Source organism: Hippopotamus amphibius, chromosome 9 (genome assembly GCF_030028045.1).
Source record: "Hippopotamus amphibius kiboko isolate mHipAmp2 chromosome 9, mHipAmp2.hap2, whole genome shotgun sequence".
In the NCBI taxonomy this organism is placed as follows: Eukaryota; Metazoa; Chordata; class Mammalia; order Artiodactyla; family Hippopotamidae; genus Hippopotamus; species Hippopotamus amphibius.
The window spans coordinates 58,142,222-58,163,487 of record NC_080194.1 but is presented as its reverse complement, the minus strand read 5'-3'; the positions used below and the strand labels follow the sequence as shown (position 1 = coordinate 58,163,487).

The following is a 21,266-nucleotide window of genomic DNA, read 5'->3' as shown; positions in this document are numbered from 1 at the left end:
TAAAGTGTCTGAATTCTGGAGTGATGTTTTGAAAAATGTCATTTTCCCTGTATAAGTGGATGCACATATGATGGATTTTTTTTCTTTAAAATGTCCTTTCTAACTGAAAAATATTTATCCAGATTTTCCTTTAGTTAGTTATTCATGGATGTAATTTAAAAAGTCATTTGGTCAATGGAACGGGATAGAAAGCCCAGAGATAAACTATGGTCAACTAATCTGTGATAGAGGAGGCAAGGATATACAATGGAGAAAAGGCAGCCTCTTCAATAAGTGGTGCTGGGAAAACTGGACAGCTATATGTAAAAGAATGAAATCAGAACACTCCCTAACACCATACACAAAAATAAACTCAAAAGGGATTAAAGACCTAAGTGTAAGGCCAGACACTATAAAGCTCCTAGAGGAAAACATAGGAAGAACGCTCTTTGACATAAATCACAGCAAAATCTTTTTTTGATCCACCCCCTAGAGTAATGGATATAAAAACAAAAATAAATAAGTGGGACCTAATGAAACTTCAAAGCTTCTGCACAGCAAAGGAAACTATAAGCAAGACGAAAGGACAACCCTCAGACGGGAGAAAATATTTGCAAATGAATCAACAGACAAAGGATTAATCTCCAAAATATATAAACAGTTCATCCACCTCAATGTCAAAACAACAAAAACCCAATCAAAAAATGGGCAGAAACCTAAATAGGCATTTCTCCAAAGAAGACATACAGATGGCCAAGAAGCACATGAAAAGCTGTTCAACATCACTAATTATTAGAGAAATGCAAATCAAAACAACAATGAGGTATCACCTCATACTGGTGAGAATGGGCATCATCAGAAAATCTACAAACAGTAAATACTGGAGAGGGTGTGGAGAAAAGGGAATGCTCTTGCACTATTGATGGGAATGTAAATTGATAAAGCCACTATGGAGAACAGTATGGAGGTTCCTTGCAAAACTAAAAATAGAGTTACCATATGACCCAGCAATCCCACTACTGGGCATATACCCAGAGAACACCATAATTCAAAAAGACACATGTACCCCAATGTTCATTGCAGCACTATTTACAATAGCCAGGTCATGGAAGCAACCTAAATGTCCATCAACAGATGAATGGATTAAAAAAGATATGGTACATAAATACAATGGAATATTATGCAGCTATAAAAAGCAATGAAACTGGGACATTTGTAGAGATATGGATGGACCTAGAGCCTGTCATACAGAGTGAAGTGAGTCAGAAAGAGAAAAACAAATATCGTATATTAATACATATATGTGGAATATAGAAAAATGGTACAAATCAACCGGTTTGCAAGGCAGAAACAGAGACACAGATGCAGAGAACAAACATATGGACACCAAGTGGGGAAAGTGGGGAGGGTTGAAGGGGAGTGAACTGGGAGATCAGGATTGCCATATATACATTACTAAGAAAAAAAATACCAAATTGTACACTCTAAATACATGCAGTTTATTGTCTGTCAACTGTATCTCCATAAAAGTTCTTAAAAAAAAAAGTCATTTGGTTCTTTTTCACTGTTACCAAAAACAGCAATCTTCTGTTCCTGCCCCAGTTTTCCACTCCCAAAGGCAACCACTTTCAGTTCTTTAGGCTGATTCTTTTGGTATTTACCTCCATATCTCTAAATAACATTCTTACATTGCTACTGCTTGATTTTTCAGTTTTGGTCATTATATACTGACATCCACGATAGTTGTTTTTCATGCCCCCACCACATCATCCCTGCTACACACACACACACACACACACACGCACACGCACTCCATTCCTCCATTCTCCTTATACACCATAATTTTGGTTGAATCAATATTCTGTTTGCCTTGTTATGACTTTATAATAAATACCTCTGGCTTTATAAACACACTTCACCTCTGAGCCATATAGTATACTGTGAATACTTTTCCTTTTCTGCACGTTTTGTTTTTCCTGGAGCTAATACCCCTAGTGTCCTAATTATAAATTTTTTGGAGTTTTTTTCTTTTTGCAAAATTTTCTTCAAACAATGTCTTTCTGTCTGTATTTGACCTCGTTGTGTGAACTGCTTTCCTCAGACGTCTGTGATCTCTGACTGCTTGTTCCTATTTAAGAGTAACGGCGTTGAAAGCTGACGGGAAGCGCCAGGGTACATGGGCAGGGCTTGTTGACGGGGTCTTCGCTGTCTGATTATCAGGCTAGTCTCTTTCTTCTGTCTCAGGCTGATCAGTTTCCGGAGAACACAATTCTAAATTCTCCTGCTTGGAGAGTATAAGTTGGGCAGCCAGTGTTCACCCTCTACTTCCAGAAATACATAGTGGGTTGCTTCTTGGCTTTCTCCAGTACCAGCTTCCATTTTTTGTCCTTATAGGTTAAAAATATTCCTTTGCTTTATTTTAGTAGGATTTGGGAAGGGAGCAAAATTTGTGTGTTCATCCATCTTTAACGGAAAGTCTCATTTTCTCTACTGAATCATTTACTCTGCTTTTTATTCTGTGACATATCTTAGTTATTGATCTTGTTCATAGATTCTTGTCAAATTCTTCCTAAAAATCTAGGTACTGCTACATGGCCTACCAAAATTTTTTTAGCTGCTGTGTAAGTTGTGTTTTCAAAGACCAAGGCAGATGAATATTAAAGCACATTCTCACGTCTGAATTCAGAAAAATCCTTTAAAGGAGTACTCTTCTATGTGTGGAACTTTCTTAATCTTTAGAGTGTCCTTTCCCTCTGAGACATATTCATAATCACAACTTTACTTACCTGTTTCTTATGAATTAAATACAGTTTTAATTATAGTTTGTAAAAAATTTGAATATGTCAATATATATTTGTAGTTTAATAAATTGTAATGTATTATTTTTGCGCATTGAAAATTCTTTTTAATTTGATTGATCCTCGTGCTATCTGAATGGCCGAGGCCATACCCCATTATTCTCCCTCCGTCATACTTTATCCCCCACAAAACACACATATTCCTCTCCAGGGTAATCAAATTTAACAAGTTCTAGTTTCTTGTTTCTCTGAAGAAGCAAAGTGAAGTGGACCTAGGGTAAAATTCTGATATCTCAGACTTTGAAGCTAGATCCTGAAATGTTTGCACAGTGCTAAGTGATTGTAAAAATTCAGTGAGTGATTTTGAAAAGAGGGAAAGAGACTTAGGAAGAAAGGGGAGGAAGGGAGAGGGATAGAGGAAATAAGGGAGTGAGGGGGAAAGAAGGGAAGAGAAAGATTCCATCGAAATACTTGTTAAGCTGCTATTAAGTTAAAGCAAAGATTAAAACTACGTCTGTGTGAGATAAATTTGCTCATACTTTTTACAGGACAATGTTTGTAAAAGGCTAGCTGTGTTAGTTGCAAGTTACATTTTTTAAGAAAAGAGAAAAGAAAAAAGCCGTGATGTGTGTAAACCTAGGCAGGTGCATCAGGGCCCAGGTGTGTGTACCCTGACCTAACGTTCCAGGCGCTCAGTGGTCTGGCGCCTTGGAACCACTTGGAGCAGTTGCGAGCCTCTTGTCAGAGCACTGGTGAAACAGAGGTGCCAAGACATGAAGATGATAGAAACTTGAGGAGCTCTTTAGTTCTGTCCTCGGCGGGGAGTGGTGGTGGGGGGGGGGAAGCAGTTTCATTGGACAGCAGTTCATGTAAAAGGGTACAAAAAGAGCATAACAGAGCCAAGCGCACTATAGAATCATGGCGGTGAAATGGCTTCCAAATTTTCTCTAAAAAAGAGAAAAGAAGAAATGTGAATATCTTGTGCTAATCTTATCATTTTCAAATTATATACTACTATTAAAAAGGTCAAGAATAGGGAAAAAATGGGTGGATCAGCAAAACAGCCGACTCATAAAGGATGGCTGGTCAGAGTTTGGCTGGAGTCTGTACCCATTCATATAAGAAACTGAAGCAGAACATAAGGCATAGTTGGTGCTGTGGCCCAGGGACCCTGGAGTACCCAAATCTGGCTCAGATCGCAGACAATCCCAGGGAAATACATATGCAAAGAAAAACAGAACACTTTGAGTGGTGAATGATAACAGGGCCACCCACCTCCCACAGTGTCCATGGGGGCCATGAGGACACCCCTGCCCCTCTCAGCTGTGATGGTATTAGCAAAGGACTAGTGGAGAGCCTGAACCACTCCTCCACCCAGCAGTAATGAGTCCCTTTTCCAAAGTAGCAACAGAGGCTTAAGTCAAGAACGTGGATTCCACCATGGCCTGGCAGTAATGAGGCAGCACCCCATTTCTTTGATGGTGCATACTCAGAAAAGTCTTGTTAAACACAAAATTTAATATCTGGAGTCTCATAACACAATACCCAAACAGATTAGGGTTTTTGTTTTTCTGGAGGTTGGCAGTTCAGTGCTGACACTGGCTTTACCATACCTTCAGGGATTCATGGAGCTTACAGTGCAGTAGGGAGACAGATTTTAACAGATAAATGAGGGTATATTCTGTTGGGGTGGGGGTGGGTGGGTAATGACTGCTTTGAAGAAAAACTAAGCTGGTTATGGTAGCAGAGAGTTACAGAGTAAATCTGATAAGGTGACATTTGAAGAAAAACCTGCAGAAAATGAAGGTTCTCTTCATATGTATATCCTGGGGAATGGCATTCCAGGCAGAGGAAACAGCAAAAGCAGAGGTTCTGAGGCAGGAGCATACTTGGTATTTTCAAGGACCGAAAAAAAAAAAAAAAAAACTGGCCAATGTGTTTAGAGAGGAGGAACCTGGGAAGAAGTTGGTAGATGGTGACCTCAGAGAGGCAAATAGAACCAAGTCCTGTAGGGCTTTGCAGACCTTGGTAAAGACTTTAGGTTTCACTGTGTAAAATGGGAAGTCACTGGAAGGCTTTGAGCAAAGCAGTGACATTTTCTGACTTAATGTTTTGAAAGGCTCATTCTGGTTGCTCTGTGAAGACTAGACCATAGCAAAGCAAGGGTAGAAAGGACAGACAAGCCGAACTGTAATTCAGTGGGAGATAGCAGTGGTTTGGGTCCTGTTGGTAGAAATAGTGACAAATGGGGATGTTGTGACAGAAGAGCTGATGATATTTAGAAATCATAGATTGGATGTGGGGTGTGCAGGAATGAGATGAGATGGTAGGCTTTTGGTCCACCAATTGGAATAATAACATTGTCATTTATTAAAATAAGGAAGATTGGAGAAAATGCAAACTTGGTTTGAGGTGCCTATTACACATCCAAGCGAAGCTCAAGTAATTAGCTGTATATACAAGTCTACATGTATCTTTCTGCTTTATTACCCTCCGTGTGTGGCTGTATTGTTTGGCATCACCTTGTGACTGCAGGATGGCTGAACCACCTCCAGCATGTTGTCTACCTTCCAGGAAGGGAGCAGAGGAAAGGCAATGGGTAAAAACAAAAGAGAGCATGCCAGCATTTCATTTGGGGTTCCTACAGAAGCCAAAGCCCTGAAACAAGGATTTGGATACGAGTAGTTTATTTGGAAGATGAAAGTAGGTATATTAGTTTCCTATGACTGCTGTATAACAAACTTAGTGGCTTAAAACAACCAAAATTTATTTACTCACAGTTCTGGGGTCCAGAAGTCCAAAATCAGTATCACTGGGTTAAAATCAAGGTGTCAGCAGGGCTGCGTTCCCTCCAGATGCTCTAGGGGAGAATCTGTTCCTTGCTTCTTCAAGCTTCTGCTGACTGCCAGCATTCCTTGACTTGTGACATCACTCTGATCCTTAAGGCCAGCGTCTTCATATCTGTCTCTGATTCATCCTCATATCCCCATCTCTTGGGTGTGTCACATTTCCCTCTGCCTCTTTCTTAGAGCCCTCCCAGATAATATAGGATAATCTCCCCCTCTCAAGAAGCTTAATTGACACAAAGAACTTTCTTCCAAAAGAAAGTTTTAAGATAACATTTACAGGTTCCAGGGATTCAGACCTGATATCTTTGGGGGCCATTTTTCAGCCTATTGCCTATGGGATTGGAGAAGTCAAACCAAGTACCACTGAGGGTCACTAGAGTGAAATATGGGGAAATTCTGGAACCCCCATATAGGGATATAAATCACATCCCTCAGAGTTATCCCATCCAAAGAGCAAGTGAGGACTTCCCTGGTGGTGCAGTGGATAAGACTCTGTACACCCAACACAGGGGGCCCGGATTTGTTCCCTGGCCAGAGAACTAGATCCCACATGCATGCCACAACTAAGGAGCCCACATGCTGCAACTAAGGAGCCTGCCTGCTGCAACTAAGATCCGGCGCAACCAAATAAATAAATATATATTTTTTAAAATGTGCTTCCTAAGAGGAAGAAGAGAAAATCTTAAGGTGCTTGTCCCAAGATTGCTAACTGAGACCCTGTCAGTTTGATCTTTCCTGTGAAGTGGGGGCTGGCATGCTCTTTTTTGTTTTTATCCAATGTTTCTGAAAACAAAAACAAAGAGCAAGTGAGTATTTATACACCAGTAACTGACAGTTATTGGTTGAAGGTTGCTCCAGGAGGGCTTCAATTCCTCATCACTTCTGGCCTATCACACAGGAAGCAAAGAGGACTCCAGTAGCAAGAGAAGACACTCAGGCAGAGAAATGCAGGTTCTGTCCACTGGAAATCACGCCTAGTGCCCTGAAGTAGTAAGCGTGAGAGATGTGTGGGACAGCAACAGCAACTGCTGTGGCCCTCTTTTCAACAGCTTCATGGCAACTCCCACTTACATTTCACAGGCCAGATTTTGCTACATGGCTGTGCCTAGCTCCAGGGGAGACTGGGAAATGTAGTTGTTTTTTTAGCTGGACACACTTCCACACTGAATAACATTGGAGCTCTGTTGGTGTAGAAGAAAGGAAAGATGGATGTTGAGTAGGTAACATAGGAGATAAGGATGGAAGCAGACAGGAGATAAGAATGGCAGACTAGGATTTTATCACTGGTTATGGTGAGAAGTGATCAGAATTTAGAATACTGGAGGCAGTGCCCATAGAACTGTTGTTCTGGGGTTTGAGAAAAACACAAATCTAGGATCATGAAGGGGTTTTTTCGAGCAGCTGTAGCAGTGGTGCCAATTAAGGAAATAGAGTGGACTGGAGTGGGAGTAGGTTTGTGGCACAGGGAGCCTAGCACTCTGCTTTGAACTTGTGAAGATTGAGATGCCTATAGACGTCCTATGGCAATGTCAGTGTTGAGTAGGTTGTTGGATAGAGAAGTCCAGAGCTCAGTAGCTCAGGCTGCAGATACAGATTTGGAATTTATCAGAACAGGGTGGCATTAGAAATTTCCAACGTTTAGGAAACAGTTTATTTCTTAGTTTTCTAGCATTAGAAAAACAGATTTTATCATTGCTTGCCTAATTCTTCGTTGTTAGGATCCCGTGAAATAGCTGGCTATCGTTTTAAATAGAAAAAGGGTAAAATGACTGTCTTCATATGTACTAACTCTGCAGTCTCTTATTAAATAGACCTTTTAGGAGGAAGGAATTTTCATTGTCTTAGAGATTGGCTTATGGAATCCAAGCTGTGGTTATTGGTGGAAATCAATCATTAAATATTTAAATGTTTAGTCAAAAAAAAAGTACGAAGGGTAATTTTAGATGTTGAAAATGGGATAACAATATACTTCAGATAGAAATTTGATTTGGGTTTATTCTTTTTCAGTAGTTTTATAATATGTCCAGATATGCTTTAGTTTCAACCTATCCCATAGGCTTAGAAAAAGAAATACAAAAGACAAAAAAAGAATCTAAGCTAATGCATGTGTAAACATTTATTTGCTATTAATTGTATCATATATTTCTATGTGTATATATATACATATATATACATATAATTTGGAATAACTTCTCAAATGATTATTTTATACTTCTAGATGATTGTAGACGTCACGTTGAGGAGAGTGGTTGCTAACATTTCACTGTCTCCTTACCTCATTCCATCTGTGAACCAAGGTGTTACTCAGAAAGTGAATAGTTATAGAAAAGTTTCAAGAAAAGGTTTATCTGTAATGTAGGCTTTGTAGCAGAACTTCCATTCCCTTTAGAACATAAAAAATGAGAATTAGAATTCTTATAAAATATTGATAGAGACTTGAAAGCTGTGACATTTCATTTTCTTTCTATAAATGTCTTTAATTATTATGATGAAGGCTTTAGAATAAGGCCTTTGTAAGTACATTTAAGCATGCTTTATTGGAATAGTGGGATTTACATCTGTTTCACATCCTAATATTAAGCTTATCACAAAAGAGAATGAAGAATGGATTGAATATGAGCCACCGTCTCAAATATGCAGTAAAAATAGGCATTGCAATGCTACTATGTCAGCAAACACTCATGGTGACAGTAAATAACATTTTTTGGACAACAAAAAAAGTGCTTGAGAAAAAGCTACTTTTAGCTATAATTCAATAATTAATTTTGAACAAGGGCAGCCATGAAACTATGACCTAAAAATTATAAAGTGATAAATCTTTCATTTACAGCCTTAGGAGAGACAGTTGACTGAAAAGCACTTTGACACCACAGACATGTCTACAAAAGTGGGTTCTAGAAGTTCTCCTGGAGTCTCTCCCATTTGGTTCTAATTATGTTTCTGGTGTGGTTCAGTATGTGATGTGCAAATAGGATTTGTGAGCCACCACAGAAAAGTTAAATTCTATTTATTTATTATTATTTTTGAAACTGAAAAAAAAAGTTTACCCATTTCTCCTAGCCTCTGGCAACCACCCATCTGTTATCTGCATGTATGAGCTTGGTTTTTATATCTATCTGTATCTATATCTTAGATTCCATATATAAGAAAATATATATGATATTTGTCTTTCAGTGTCTGATGTATTTCACTTAGCAAAATACCCTCCAGGTCCATCCATGTTGTTGCAGATGACAAGATATCATTCTTTTTTTGTGGCTGAATAATATTCCAGTGTGTGTGTGTGTGTGTGTGTGTGTGTGTGTGTGTGTGCGTACCACATCTTTATCCATTTATCCATCAGTGGACGTTTAGGGTGTTTCCACAACTTGGCTGTTGTAAGTAATGCTGTAATGAATATGGGGATGCATATATCTTTTCAAGTTAGTATTTTCATTTTCTTCAGATAAATGCCCAGAAGTGGAATTGCTAGATCATATGATAGTTCTATTTTTAATTTTTTGAGGACGCTTCATACTGTTTTCCATAGAAACTACACCAATTTACATTCCCACCAACCGTGTACCAGGGTTCTCTTTTTTCCACATCCTTGCCAACACTTTTTATTTCTAGTCTTTTTGATAGTAGCTATTCTAACAGGTGTGAGGTGATATCTCATTGTGTTTTTTATTTGCATTATGTTTAATGATTAATGATGTATATTAATTATGTAGAGCATCTTTTCATGTGTCTTTTGGCCATCTGTATGTCTTCTTTGGAAAAATATCTATTCAAATCTTCCACTCATTTTCTAGTCATATTTTTTGTATTGAATTGTATGAATTCTTCATATATTTTGGATATTTGCAAATATTTTCTCCCTTTTCATTTTGTCGATGATTTCCTTTGCTATGCAGAGACTTTTTAGTTTGATGTGGTCCTATTGTTTATTTTTGCTTTTCTTGCTTTTGCTTTTACTTTTGGTGTGAGATTTAAAAACTCATCATCAAGACATATGTCAAAGAGTTTTACCACCTATGTTTTCTTCTAGGAATTTTATGGTTTCAGGTGTTACACTCAAGTCTTTAATCCATTTTGAGTTAATTTTTGTGTATGATGTAGAAGCATTGGTCCAGTGTCACATTTTGCATGTGGCTGTCCAATTTTCCCAACACCATTTCCCAGTTGTGTGTTCTTGTCCTTTCCCCATTGTGTATTCTTGGCTCCTTTGTCATCAGTTATTTAACCATATATTTGTGGGTTTATTTCTGTTCCATTGATCTGTGTGTCTTTTGGGGGGGCAATATCATAGTGTTTAAATTACTATAGCTTATAGTTTGAAATTAGAGAATGTGATGCCTTCGGCTTTGTTCTTCTTTCTCAAGATTGCTTTGGCTATTTGGGGGTCTTTTGTGGTTCCATACAAATTTTAGGATTATTTGTCCTATTTCTGTGAAACATTCCATTGGGATAGGGATTTTAATAGGGATTGCATTGAATCTGTAAATTGATTTGGATGGTATGGACATTTTAATAATACTAATTCTTCCAGTCCATGTGCATGGAATATCTGTCCATTTATTTGTGTTGTTTTCAATTTCTTTAATATCTTATAGTTTTTGATATACAGGTCTTCTACCTCCTTGGTTAAATTTATTGCTAGATATTTTATTCTTTTTGATACAATTGTAAATGGGATTGTTTACTTAATTTCTCTTTCTCATATTTCATTATTAATTTAAATACAACATATTTTTGTGTATTGATGTTGTATCCTGCAACTTTATTGAATTTGTTTATTACTTTTTATCAGTTTTTTGATGGAGTCTTTAGGGTTTTGCATATATATATATAAAGTCATCTGAATATAGTGATAGTTTTACCTCTTCCTTTTCACTTTTAATGCCCTTTATTTCTTTTTCTTGCCTAATTGCTCTGGCTAGAATTTCCAATACTATATTTAATAAAAGTGGTAAGAATAGATGTCCTTATCTTGCTCCTGATCCTAGAGGAAGAACTTTCAGCTTTTTACCATTGAGTATGATGCAGGCTTGTCATATACGGCCTTTATTATGTTGAGGTACTTTTGTATGTTGCCTTTATTACCCACTTTGTTGAGGGGTTTTTGTCATAAATGGATGGTGAATTTTGTCAAATGCTTTTTCTGTGTCTATTGAGATGATCATATGATTTTCATCCTTTATTTTGTCTCTGTGACATGTCACAGTGACTGATTTGTGGCTGTTAAACCATCCTGTATCTCTGAAATAAATCCCACTTGATCATGGTGTATGCCTGTGTTCACCAGGTACTTTTCTTTTCTTGTGGCATTCTTGTCTGGTTTCGGTATCAGGGTAATGCTGTAAAATAAGTTTGGAAGAGTTCCAATGGATCAAATTGGGACCAGTGGATGAAAAATTCTTCACTATAAGAAAGAACTTTTGAAAACCCATTTCTGTCTAGATACAATCTCAGACAGTGGTTACCTGCTAAAGGAAAAATTCAGTCCTAGGCTGGATGACCTCTTGGCGGTGATATTACAAAATAGATCACAAACTTTGGCATGCAACAAGTGGCACGTACTTTATACCTTTGTTACTGATGCAGAATCTGGGCTCTGTCGTAGATTTGCTGAATCTGATCACTGTGGTATGATAGATGATTCTCTCAAGAAACATTTGTGGAAGATATGCAAACACTGAATGGGTAGTTGGACTAGATGACTTATAAAAGTCCTTCCACCCTGGTCTGATATTCTAACTTTTGCATAGCATAGTCATAACCAGGAAATAAACACTTTATTCATTTATTTAACAATGTTGATTGAGTAGCTCATATTATGCCACACTCTACTTCAGGCCTGTATGTGAATTCTATAAGCATGGTACATTCTTATATGCCAAGGAGATAGTAATGGAAAACACTCGTTTGTTGACTCTTCAAAGATTTACTGAGCATCTGTCATGTGCTGGAGCACTATGCTAAGCCTTGGTGAGATGGCAATGAACAAGACTGATACAGTCCTTTTTCTTTCAGAGTTCACACCAGCAGGAAAAAATAGACAAAACACATTTACAGTAAAGGGTGATACACGTTGTTATGAAAAAGAAAATGGTGTGAAAACCGTTCTTTTTGTTCTGTTGTTTTTCCCCACATCAGAACTCCAATTAAAATCCAATCAAGTTATTTATAGAGGAATTAGCACTTCCTTTCCTCAGGCTTGTTTTAGGTTTTAAGTAAAAATTGAGAGCCTTGGGTCTTAGTCCAAGAATGCTAGAAGATTTCAGAATGGCATTTTGTACTTACAACCTCTCTGGTGTCAAAACTGGTAAATTGGCGGCTGAATAAACCAGTCAGAGGGACATCCCTTGTTCAGGTTGACCCTGGGTGTCTTAGAAAGGGATTCTGGAAATTTGAGTTCAAATACCTATTTCTAACTCTATTACAACAGAGCTAATTTGTACTACATTTTAAAGCAAGTTCTTATTCAAAACACCATGTCTTTTGCTGTGTGGTATACAGGAAGATGCTTAATTAAGATTGGAAGCAGCTGCCTAGGATCTAGTTCTGGCTCTCCCATTAGTTAATGTGTGACCTTGATGTCTCTGGGCTTCAGCTTTTTAAAAAATGCTAACTGATCCTTAATTTGCCCTAAAATTCTCATTTGGTGAAACTAAATGGAGGAAATGATGTCATTTTACACCTGCCTCTCCTGACTTCCTCCCAGCTATACAAATATATTAGAAGCCCCATCAGCACCATTGAATGGATACTGAAGAAACTTGCTCTTCTAATCTGGACATCTGTGTGTTCCTTAAGCTGAAATCTGAGGCCCAACATCTACCTGCTTATCCAGGCTGAATGACTGGACTTATACTAGGTCTTTGGGGAATGCTTCAACTTCTTTGAAGGAGAACCCTGCCATGGGAGCACTTAGTAATCTCATCAACTTTCAGTCTCTGTAATTCTAGTTATCACCAGGGGTCTTGTCTCAAACACAGTAGACCTTCCTAGAACCGAAATACTGTCACTTTTCTGACTAATAGTATCTCCATTGTCTGAAATCTTATATTACTCTGTGCACACCTGCCCAATCAGATTCTTTCCAAACAGACACCACCAGCCAGCTCATACCAAGTTTCTCTCCTGAAGGAGCAACAGTGTAGCCCAAGTAGTACATTTGAATCTGGTCCTACCTAGCCTGGGCTTGTTCCTGTATCCCTGGCAGGCACAACTGAAGCCCCAGCTGGCCTGCTGTCAAACCTCCTCACATAGGTATATATATATTTACATGTAAGAGCATGGAATCATTTTTCATAATTAGAATTTTCCTTCGAATTAGCCCACTCTAAAGTAAATTTATTTGTTTATTATTTTTGAACTATCTTTATTGTGACCTTATTTCTGACGTAATCCACACAATGTTGTTTCATTATAGGACTCCCTTGTCTAAGTCAAAACTTTGGGTCAGGGAGATGCATGCATTACCACTAGTACATAAGAAGAGCAATGCAGGCAGTGGCTTTCTCAATACATTGCGTCATATTATGGCAGCAACTGTACTTTTTAAAATGCCTTTGAAAAGTATATACACTGTTAGCTCTGAAATTAGCTTTTGGTTTTAACTTAAAATGTTAACCTCCGGTTTTCAGAATTTTTCCTATTTAAATAATTGAACAATTTGAGGAAATAATAATCAAGCTATTCAAAGCAAGATCATAATTTTTCTTGTTCTCACATTTCACTCCTTTTTAAATGTATTTTACTTTTCTGCAATTGCCAGAGCTTCTCCTTGTGAGGCTGAGCTTCAAGAATTAATGGAACAAATTGACATCATGGTAAACAACAAAAAATTGGATTGGGAAAGGAAGATGCGGGCTCTGGAGACACGATTAGATCTTCGGGATCAAGAGTTGGCAAATGCACAGACTTGTTTGGAACAGAAAGGTCAAGAGGTACTGCACAGATGTGTTAATAAATTGTTAATTCCTCACACGGTTATAAACAGTTCTGTCAGAATATATGTTTCATTACACATGCTTTTTATCAGGCATCAGCAGTAGCATTTATAGCTTGAAATTCTGTCATAGCACGCTAAATGTGTTCTATCAAATAAGTGCAAGCAGAGCCTAAGCCCAGAGTAATTTGCCAACGCAGACAGAAATAGTCTAGTCAATGCCATCTAGGAAGGCAAACAAACATTCAATATACATGTGAAATAAATACTGTTTGCAAGCAAAGATGTCAGTGCTTTTGCTGCTATAGAAACAAAGCCGTGCCTCTGGAGGAGGCAGAGTTCAGGAGCATTTGCCTTTTCTCACCTGCTAGAAAAATCTTTCCTTAAAGAAGTAAAAGGTAAAGCCTTGGTTGTAGGACAAGAGAGAAAAGAGTATGGTGAAGGGTGTGTGTGTATACCTGGGCACCCACTTAGGAGGAGTGCCCTGGGCCCTGGAGAGGCTGTTTGTGGCCAAGCTGATGATAGTAGAAGGAGGTCTAAGTGCTCTCTGGCCTGCAGAGGAGTTCATGAAAGCCGTATGCTTCACCTGATATGGACTTTCGTGTCTGTGAATTTTTTGTCAGGGTGAGGCATAAGAAACATGTTTACTGATCGTATGCTAATAACTAAAACATCAAGAGTCAACTTGTTTAGCAGCCATTTTTCTACCTCTCCCGGCCTCTCAATGGAACTTAGTTTTTGTCCTGGTTAACTATGTTATTGTTTGGCCTAGTTAACTTAGTTATCAGTGGAGGCAGGTCATCAGAACTGGCATAAGGGCCTGTTTTCTCACTTTTGTGCCTGTCATGACACAGATGTGCAAATAGGGGCCTTGCCTGCTTTTTAAGCAAATTCTATAAGCCAAGTGCCTAAGAACTCCCATAGACATTTTTCTTTTTCTTTTTAATTTATTCTTATAAAATGTAACAATTACTCCATAACACCCCTAGAACAGAGCTCCCACTGAAGGCAGAGGCGCCTAAAATAAAGACTGAGTGTGTCAGCAGGGGTTCTGACCCTGGAACGATGACATAAGCCTCCCAAAAAGATAATATGAAGTAAATTTTAAACCTTAGTTTAAAATGTGCCAGTGAGAAGAACTTTTCGTCAAACATCCATACCACACTGTTGTAATGTGTACCCAGTGGAATAGTGCTAGCAACATTTGGTTTTTGTGAATTTAATTATTAATGACTATCCTAAGAACCACAGTACAAATATTTATTCTTGGTTTGGTACAGCGGTTTTATTTGAATTGCACTTCTCTTTTGCACATTTTCTGACTTTGTCTGACAAAATTTAGAAAAATCAAATTACATTTTATTCTTAATGCAGGTGGGGTTACTTAGACAGAAGCTGGACAGTTTGGAAAAATGTAACTTAGCGATGACTCAGAATTACGAAGGACAACTACAAACCCTAAAAGCTCAAGTAAGGAAACTTATTACAATTTAATATCATGTGTTTTGATATATGTTTTGACCTATAAAATTGTGTTAATTTTATTAAAATGAATTATTTTTAATACAAGCAAAACTTCCTATATTTCAACTACAGGTTATATGTTTGGTCCTATCTTTCATTGTCTTATGTGTGTTGATTTTGTCTCTTTTATTAGATTGTCAGCTCTGTATCCCTTTAACTGTTAGCACAGTGCTAGACTAATGGCTTTCTGTTTATCAGGTGACTAGCTGATTAATTATATCATGATAATTACCTACGTGAACAACAAAATATTATCTTTTGTAGTCACTACTCCCTAGTAAGGGTGTCCTTTCTTCTATGGCAATTTAAAATGTGGAGTTTTGCTATTATTAAATAGATAATTGAAAGGAGAAAACTGGTCTTTATTGCTTTGTTGCTGGTAGAGCTGTTTCATAAATGAGAGGGCTTCTGCATATATGATAAGAGGGATACCAATTTCTCTCTGATTTATCCCTATATTACACACCCCACTGTGCTGGGAAGCAAAAAGTCTTCCCTTTCTTCCCACAGACGACACATAGGGTAATAAGCATCTGAGCATCTCAGGTCTAGTAGGTACTATATCCTTGCTTCACTTAGTAAATTAATCAATGGGAAATATGGTTTGACTATGAATTTTACTTTACAACCAGTTTTTTTTAGAGTGCAGAGATTTCACAAATGATAATATAGTTAAAGGATCCCAATGTAGTTAAAGTTCCTCCATACGTACCTTTTTAGGGAGGTGATCAACCATTAAGATAGGAATGTTACGCATTTGATGCCACTTAATGGGTGTAATCTTACAAGAGTAGCTCTTAAGTCTACCTAGATATTTTGCCTGCAATTTAAATAGCTGCTGCTAGATGGTAGCTTGAATTATGAAACTTTATATGGTTTTTCCTAGCTAAGACTCTAAGCATTTAACACTTAAGTCAATCAACCTTGCTTTTTCTATAAAGGCTAAACTCTAACGTAGTAACATAAATATTGAATGACTGTAATTGTTCAGTATAAACAAAGAGATCACTATCTAGAATAAGTTTGAAAAAATATAGAAATCTAGATACAAGTTAAGTACTATCTCTAAATTAGATTTAACTAGTTCAGTCGCAGCTTACCAATTCTTTAATTTCTGGGTTTTTTTTCCATGTCTGTTGTTAAAAAGTTTTCTGCTTGTTTACAGGTACTGAGCACTCATTTAATATATGAATCCTTGCCATTTGATGCTTTGCAGCTCTATTTTATTACTTGGCTGCCAGCTAGCCAACAAATATCTTTACAGCAATTTTCACAAAAATTTGTTCTGTGTACCATAACACCGAGAGCTTAGGAAAGGCTGTTTACTCTTCCTCTGCTCCTGGACATTCACAGTGCATAGTAGCATATTATAGGCTGTGAGAGGTCCTGCTTTAAAAACTTCCATTTAGCCTTTTTAATCCATCATTTTTCAAATGTATTTGACCATGGAACCCTTTTGTTTTTTAAACTGAAACAAACTAACACTGTAGCACAGTTACTGTGTAAACACTGTAAACAGGTATTTCATAGAATACACTTTGGAAACACATTGTTATTGAAAGAACAGCCATCTGCTTCCACTGCAGTTTTCTGCCTCTCTTTTCTTCTCTGGTTAGAAGAAAGGAAGGGAGAGAGTTAGGGAGGAAAAGCAGAAGGAAGAGGAAAGGAGGGGGAAAGAAAGGGAGAAAAAGAGAAGTATTATGTATTTGACTTTATTTGCATAATAGCTAGTAATATGTCATTTTTCTAACCAGAAAATGATGTCTTATGGCAAACGTGCTTTTGTTGCTGCTAGCTCACTCTACTGCTTCATTCTTTGAAATTCTTCATTTATTTACAATCTTATTTTCTTAAAATATCTTAAGGTTATATTTTACTACACTCTGCCTTAAAAAACTCAACTCTGTTAAAACTTTCTTGTAGAAATTGCTTCCTTTTTTTAGAATGGACTGTTTTCTTTTCCTTCTAACTATTATAAAACTATAATGGTTTTATACTTCTGGAAAGGTGGAGTCAGTGTACTTTCCCCTATTCCTCCTGCTAAATGCAGCTAGAAATCCTGAGCATTATTTATAAAACAATAAGAAGACTCCAAGAAGTGGGGAGGAAAGACAGACCAACTAGGACCTTGGGACCCAAGGAACAACACCGTGGTGAGTTCCTGGAATTTCTTCTTGCCTCTTATATCCCAGACTGGATAAAAGAGAAGCCAGCAACCCAGACACTCCAGTGGGCACAAACAAACAAAAAGAGCCCCAAGAAAAGCCTGCTCCCTGCAACTGAAAGACCAGAAGAAAAGACAGACTACCAAGGTTAAACACTTTTAGATAATAACTGCTTGACTCTAGCCAAAGACCACAGAAAAAGACTATGGCTGCAAACCTATTTCACCAGCAGACACCGAGTAGACAGTCTCGGTTCCACCCTCACCATCTATAAGGAGGTAGTCCAGGCCCCAACCTGGATAGAGTGAGAAAAGACTGAGTGGAAATCCAGCAGTTTCATCACCATTGGGTGTTAACAAGGCCTCCCCAGCCCATGGTGTCAGTGGAGACCATGTGGAAAGCCTGGATTTCTCTGCGCATCTAGTGGTGATGAGGTGCCCCTCCTCCTCCTCTCTGGAATGGTATCTGGGGAAGCCTAATGAAGAGTCAGGACATACCTCTCTGTGGTAACAGGGCTACTCCCCTCACAGTATCATTGAAGACCATGTGAGAAGCAGTAACAAGGCACCTGTGCCCCTCCGATCAAAGTGGTGTCGGTGAAAAATGTAGGGAGCCTGAATTCCCACTCCCACTCAGCAGCAACGAGGAACACCTCCTCCCAGTTACCAACGGAGGCCAAGACTTGGCCTCCGTTGGACTTTCACTGCCACCTGACAGCAGTTAGGCAGCATTCCATTTTTCCCTGCTGGAATGTTGTCAGAAGAGGACTGCTAAAACACAATATTTAAATAAAATCCAGACTCATGTAACACAATGCCCCAAAATGGCTTCAATTAAAAAATCACTCATCATACCAAAGACAAGGAAGATCTCAGCTTGAGTGAGAAAAGGCAATTAAGAGACACCAACACTGAACTGATATAGACGTTAGAATTATTCGACAAGGAGTTTAAAGCAGCTGTTATAAACATGCTTCAGTGAGCAATTACAAACATACTTGAAACAAATTAAATTAGAACGTTTTAGCAAAGAAATAAAACTATAAAGAGCAAGCAGTTAGAAATTTCATAACTGAAAAATACAATAACCAAACTAAAAAAATTCAATGGATGGGCTCAAAAGCAGAATGGAGAGGACAGAGGACATAATCAGTGAACTTGAACATAGCAAAATAGAAATTACCCAGTCTGAACAACAGATAGAGAATAGACTAAAAGAAAATTAACCTCAAGGACCTGTAGTATTATTACAAAATGTTGAAAATTTGTATCATCAGAGTCCCAGAGAAGAGGAGAAAAAAGGGTAGGACTGAAAAAGTATTCAAAGAAATAATGACTGAAAAGTTTCAAAACTTGGCAAAAGATGTAAATCTACAGATTCAAGAAGCTGTATGACAAATATGATAAATCCAGAGAAATCTACACCAAGACACATCATGGTCAAAGTTCTGAAAACTAAGACAAAATTTGGAAGCAGGAAGAGAAATATTTTTGCCTATGTAGAAAAGCCAATTCAGATAATGGATTTCTTATCAGAGACCATAGTGGCCAGAAGGAAGTGGAATGTTTTTCAGTTGCTGAAAGAGCAGAAATGTCAGCCTGGAATTCCATGTTCAGAGAAGATATCCTTAGGAATCAAGGGGAAATTGAGAGATTCTCAAATGAAGGAAAATGAAGAGATTTTGTCACGAGTAGATCTACCCTAAAAGAATAGCTAAAGGAAGTTCTTTTGGTAGAAAGGAAATGATAAAGAATTTTGAGACATTAGGAAGAAAAAATTGGAAAAAGTGAAAACATAGGTAAATGCAATAGACTTTATTGAGTTTTCTATTGATAAATTATTTGACAGCTAAAGCAAAAATTATAACAATGTCTAAAGTGATTCTTAATATATATTGAGAAAATACTTAAGACAGTAATGTTAGAAATGGGTCATTAGAAAGGGACATAAAAAGAACTAAGATTCTATACTTCACTTGAACTGGTAAAATGTTGACACCAGTAGATTGTAATAAGCTATGTATATATAACATTATAGCTAGAACAATAACTAGAAAAGCTATACAAAGAAATTTTACATTCAAAAATACTATAGAGAGACTTCCCTGGTGGTCCAGTGGTTAAGACCTTCCAATGCAGGGGGTGCGGGTTCAATCCCTGGTCAGGGAGCTAAGATCCCACATGCTTTGCAGCCAAAAAAAATAAACCAAAACATAAAAAACTGAAGCAATATTGTGACAAATTCAATAAAGACTTTAAAAAATGGTCCACATCAAAAAAAAACTCTAAAAATAAAAATTTTTAAATTACTATAGATAAATCAAAATGTAATTCTAAAAAATGTTCAAAGAACCCAGAAGAAGTCAGGAAAGCTAAAACAGAGAAACCAAAAACTGGATAACAAAAAGAAAACAAAAGAAGTCAGGCTTAAATAATTATAATAATTACATTATTGTAACATAGAAATAATTACATTAAATGAAAAGGGTCTAAATATACCAGTTAAAAGATAGAGATTTACAGAGTAAATAAAAAAAATATGACCCAACTATATGCTCTGTTCCGGAAACTCACTTCAAATATAACTATGTATGTAAATTCAAAGTAAAAAGATATAAAAATATATACCCTACAAATATTAATCAAAAGAAAGCAGAAGTGGTGCTAAAATAATTCAGTGAAGAAAGAATAGTCTTTTCAACAAACAGTGACAGGATAACTGGATATCCACATGGAAAAGAATTAAGCTGAACTCTTACCATAGCCAAAAATTAAGTCAAAATGGATCAAAGACCTAAACGTAAAAACTCTGTAAAACTCTTAGAAGAAAACATATGAGTAAATCCTTAGGATTTTGGATTAGGCAATAGTTTCTTAGATTTGGCACTAAAAGCACAAGAAAAATTAGATAAACTTGATTTCATCAAAATTTAAAAACCTTTGTGCTTCAGAGCACACCGAAAGAAGGTGAAAAGACAGCCCACAAAATGGAAGAAAACATTTGCAAATCATATATTTAATAAGGGACTCATATCCAGAATTTAAATTAAAAAAAAAAAAGAAAAACTCTCACTAGTCAACAATAAAAAGACAAATGACCAAATTTTAAAATGGACATAGATGTATAAATAGGTATTTCTCCAAAGGAGATATATAAATGACCAATAAGCACATGAAAAAGTGCTCAACAGCATTAGTCATTAGGGAAATGCAAATCAAACCCATAATGAGATACCCCTTCAAACCTACTAATGGCTATAACCAAGTGATGGATAATAACAGGTGTTGGTGAGGATATGGAGAAATTGGAACCCTGTACATTGCCATTGGAAATGGAAAATGGTACAGCCACTTTGGAAAACTGTTTGGCAGTTCCTTAAAAAGTTAAACTAAGAGGGACTTCCCTGGTGGCGCAGTGGTTAAGAAACCACCTGCCAGTGAAGGGGACATGAGTTCGATTCCCTAGTCCAGGAAGATCCCACATGCAGTGGGGCAACTAAGCCCATTCACCACAGCTACTGAGCCTGCACTCTAGAGCCCAAGAACCACAACTACTGGGCCTGCACGCCACAACTACTGAAGCCCACGCACCTAGAGCCCATGCTTCGCAACAAGACAAGCCATTGAAATGAGAAGCTCACACACTGCAATGAAGAGTAGCCCCCACTAGCTGCAACTAGAGAAAGCCTGTACACAGCAATGAAGACCCAATGCAGCCCCCCAAAAATAATTAATTAATTAAAATAAATAAATAATTTTTTTTTTAAAGTTAAACTGAGAGTTTCCATATGACCCAGCTATTCCAATCCTAGGTATATACCCAAGGGAAATAAAAGCATATATCCACACAAAAACTTGTACACAAATATTCATAGCAGCAATTTTCCACAATATCCAGAAAGTGGAAATAATCCAAATGTCCATCAGTTAATGAATGGATAAACAAAATGTGGTATGTCCATGCAGTGAAATATTATTCAGCCATTAAAAGGAATAAAGTATTGATCCATCCTACA

General features: G+C 37.4%; 1 protein-coding gene across 1 annotated transcript in view; it reads left to right on the top strand.

Moving 5' to 3' along the window:
* DEUP1 (deuterosome assembly protein 1) overlaps nucleotides 1-21,266 on the top strand; it is a 108,393-nt gene that overhangs the window by 18,010 nt on the left and 69,117 nt on the right. The window contains exons 3-4 of the mRNA XM_057749307.1: nucleotides 13,389-13,560; nucleotides 14,937-15,032. Of these exons, the coding sequence (XP_057605290.1) occupies nucleotides 13,389-13,560; nucleotides 14,937-15,032 (268 nt within the window). The remainder of the gene's footprint in view (nucleotides 1-13,388; nucleotides 13,561-14,936; nucleotides 15,033-21,266) is intronic.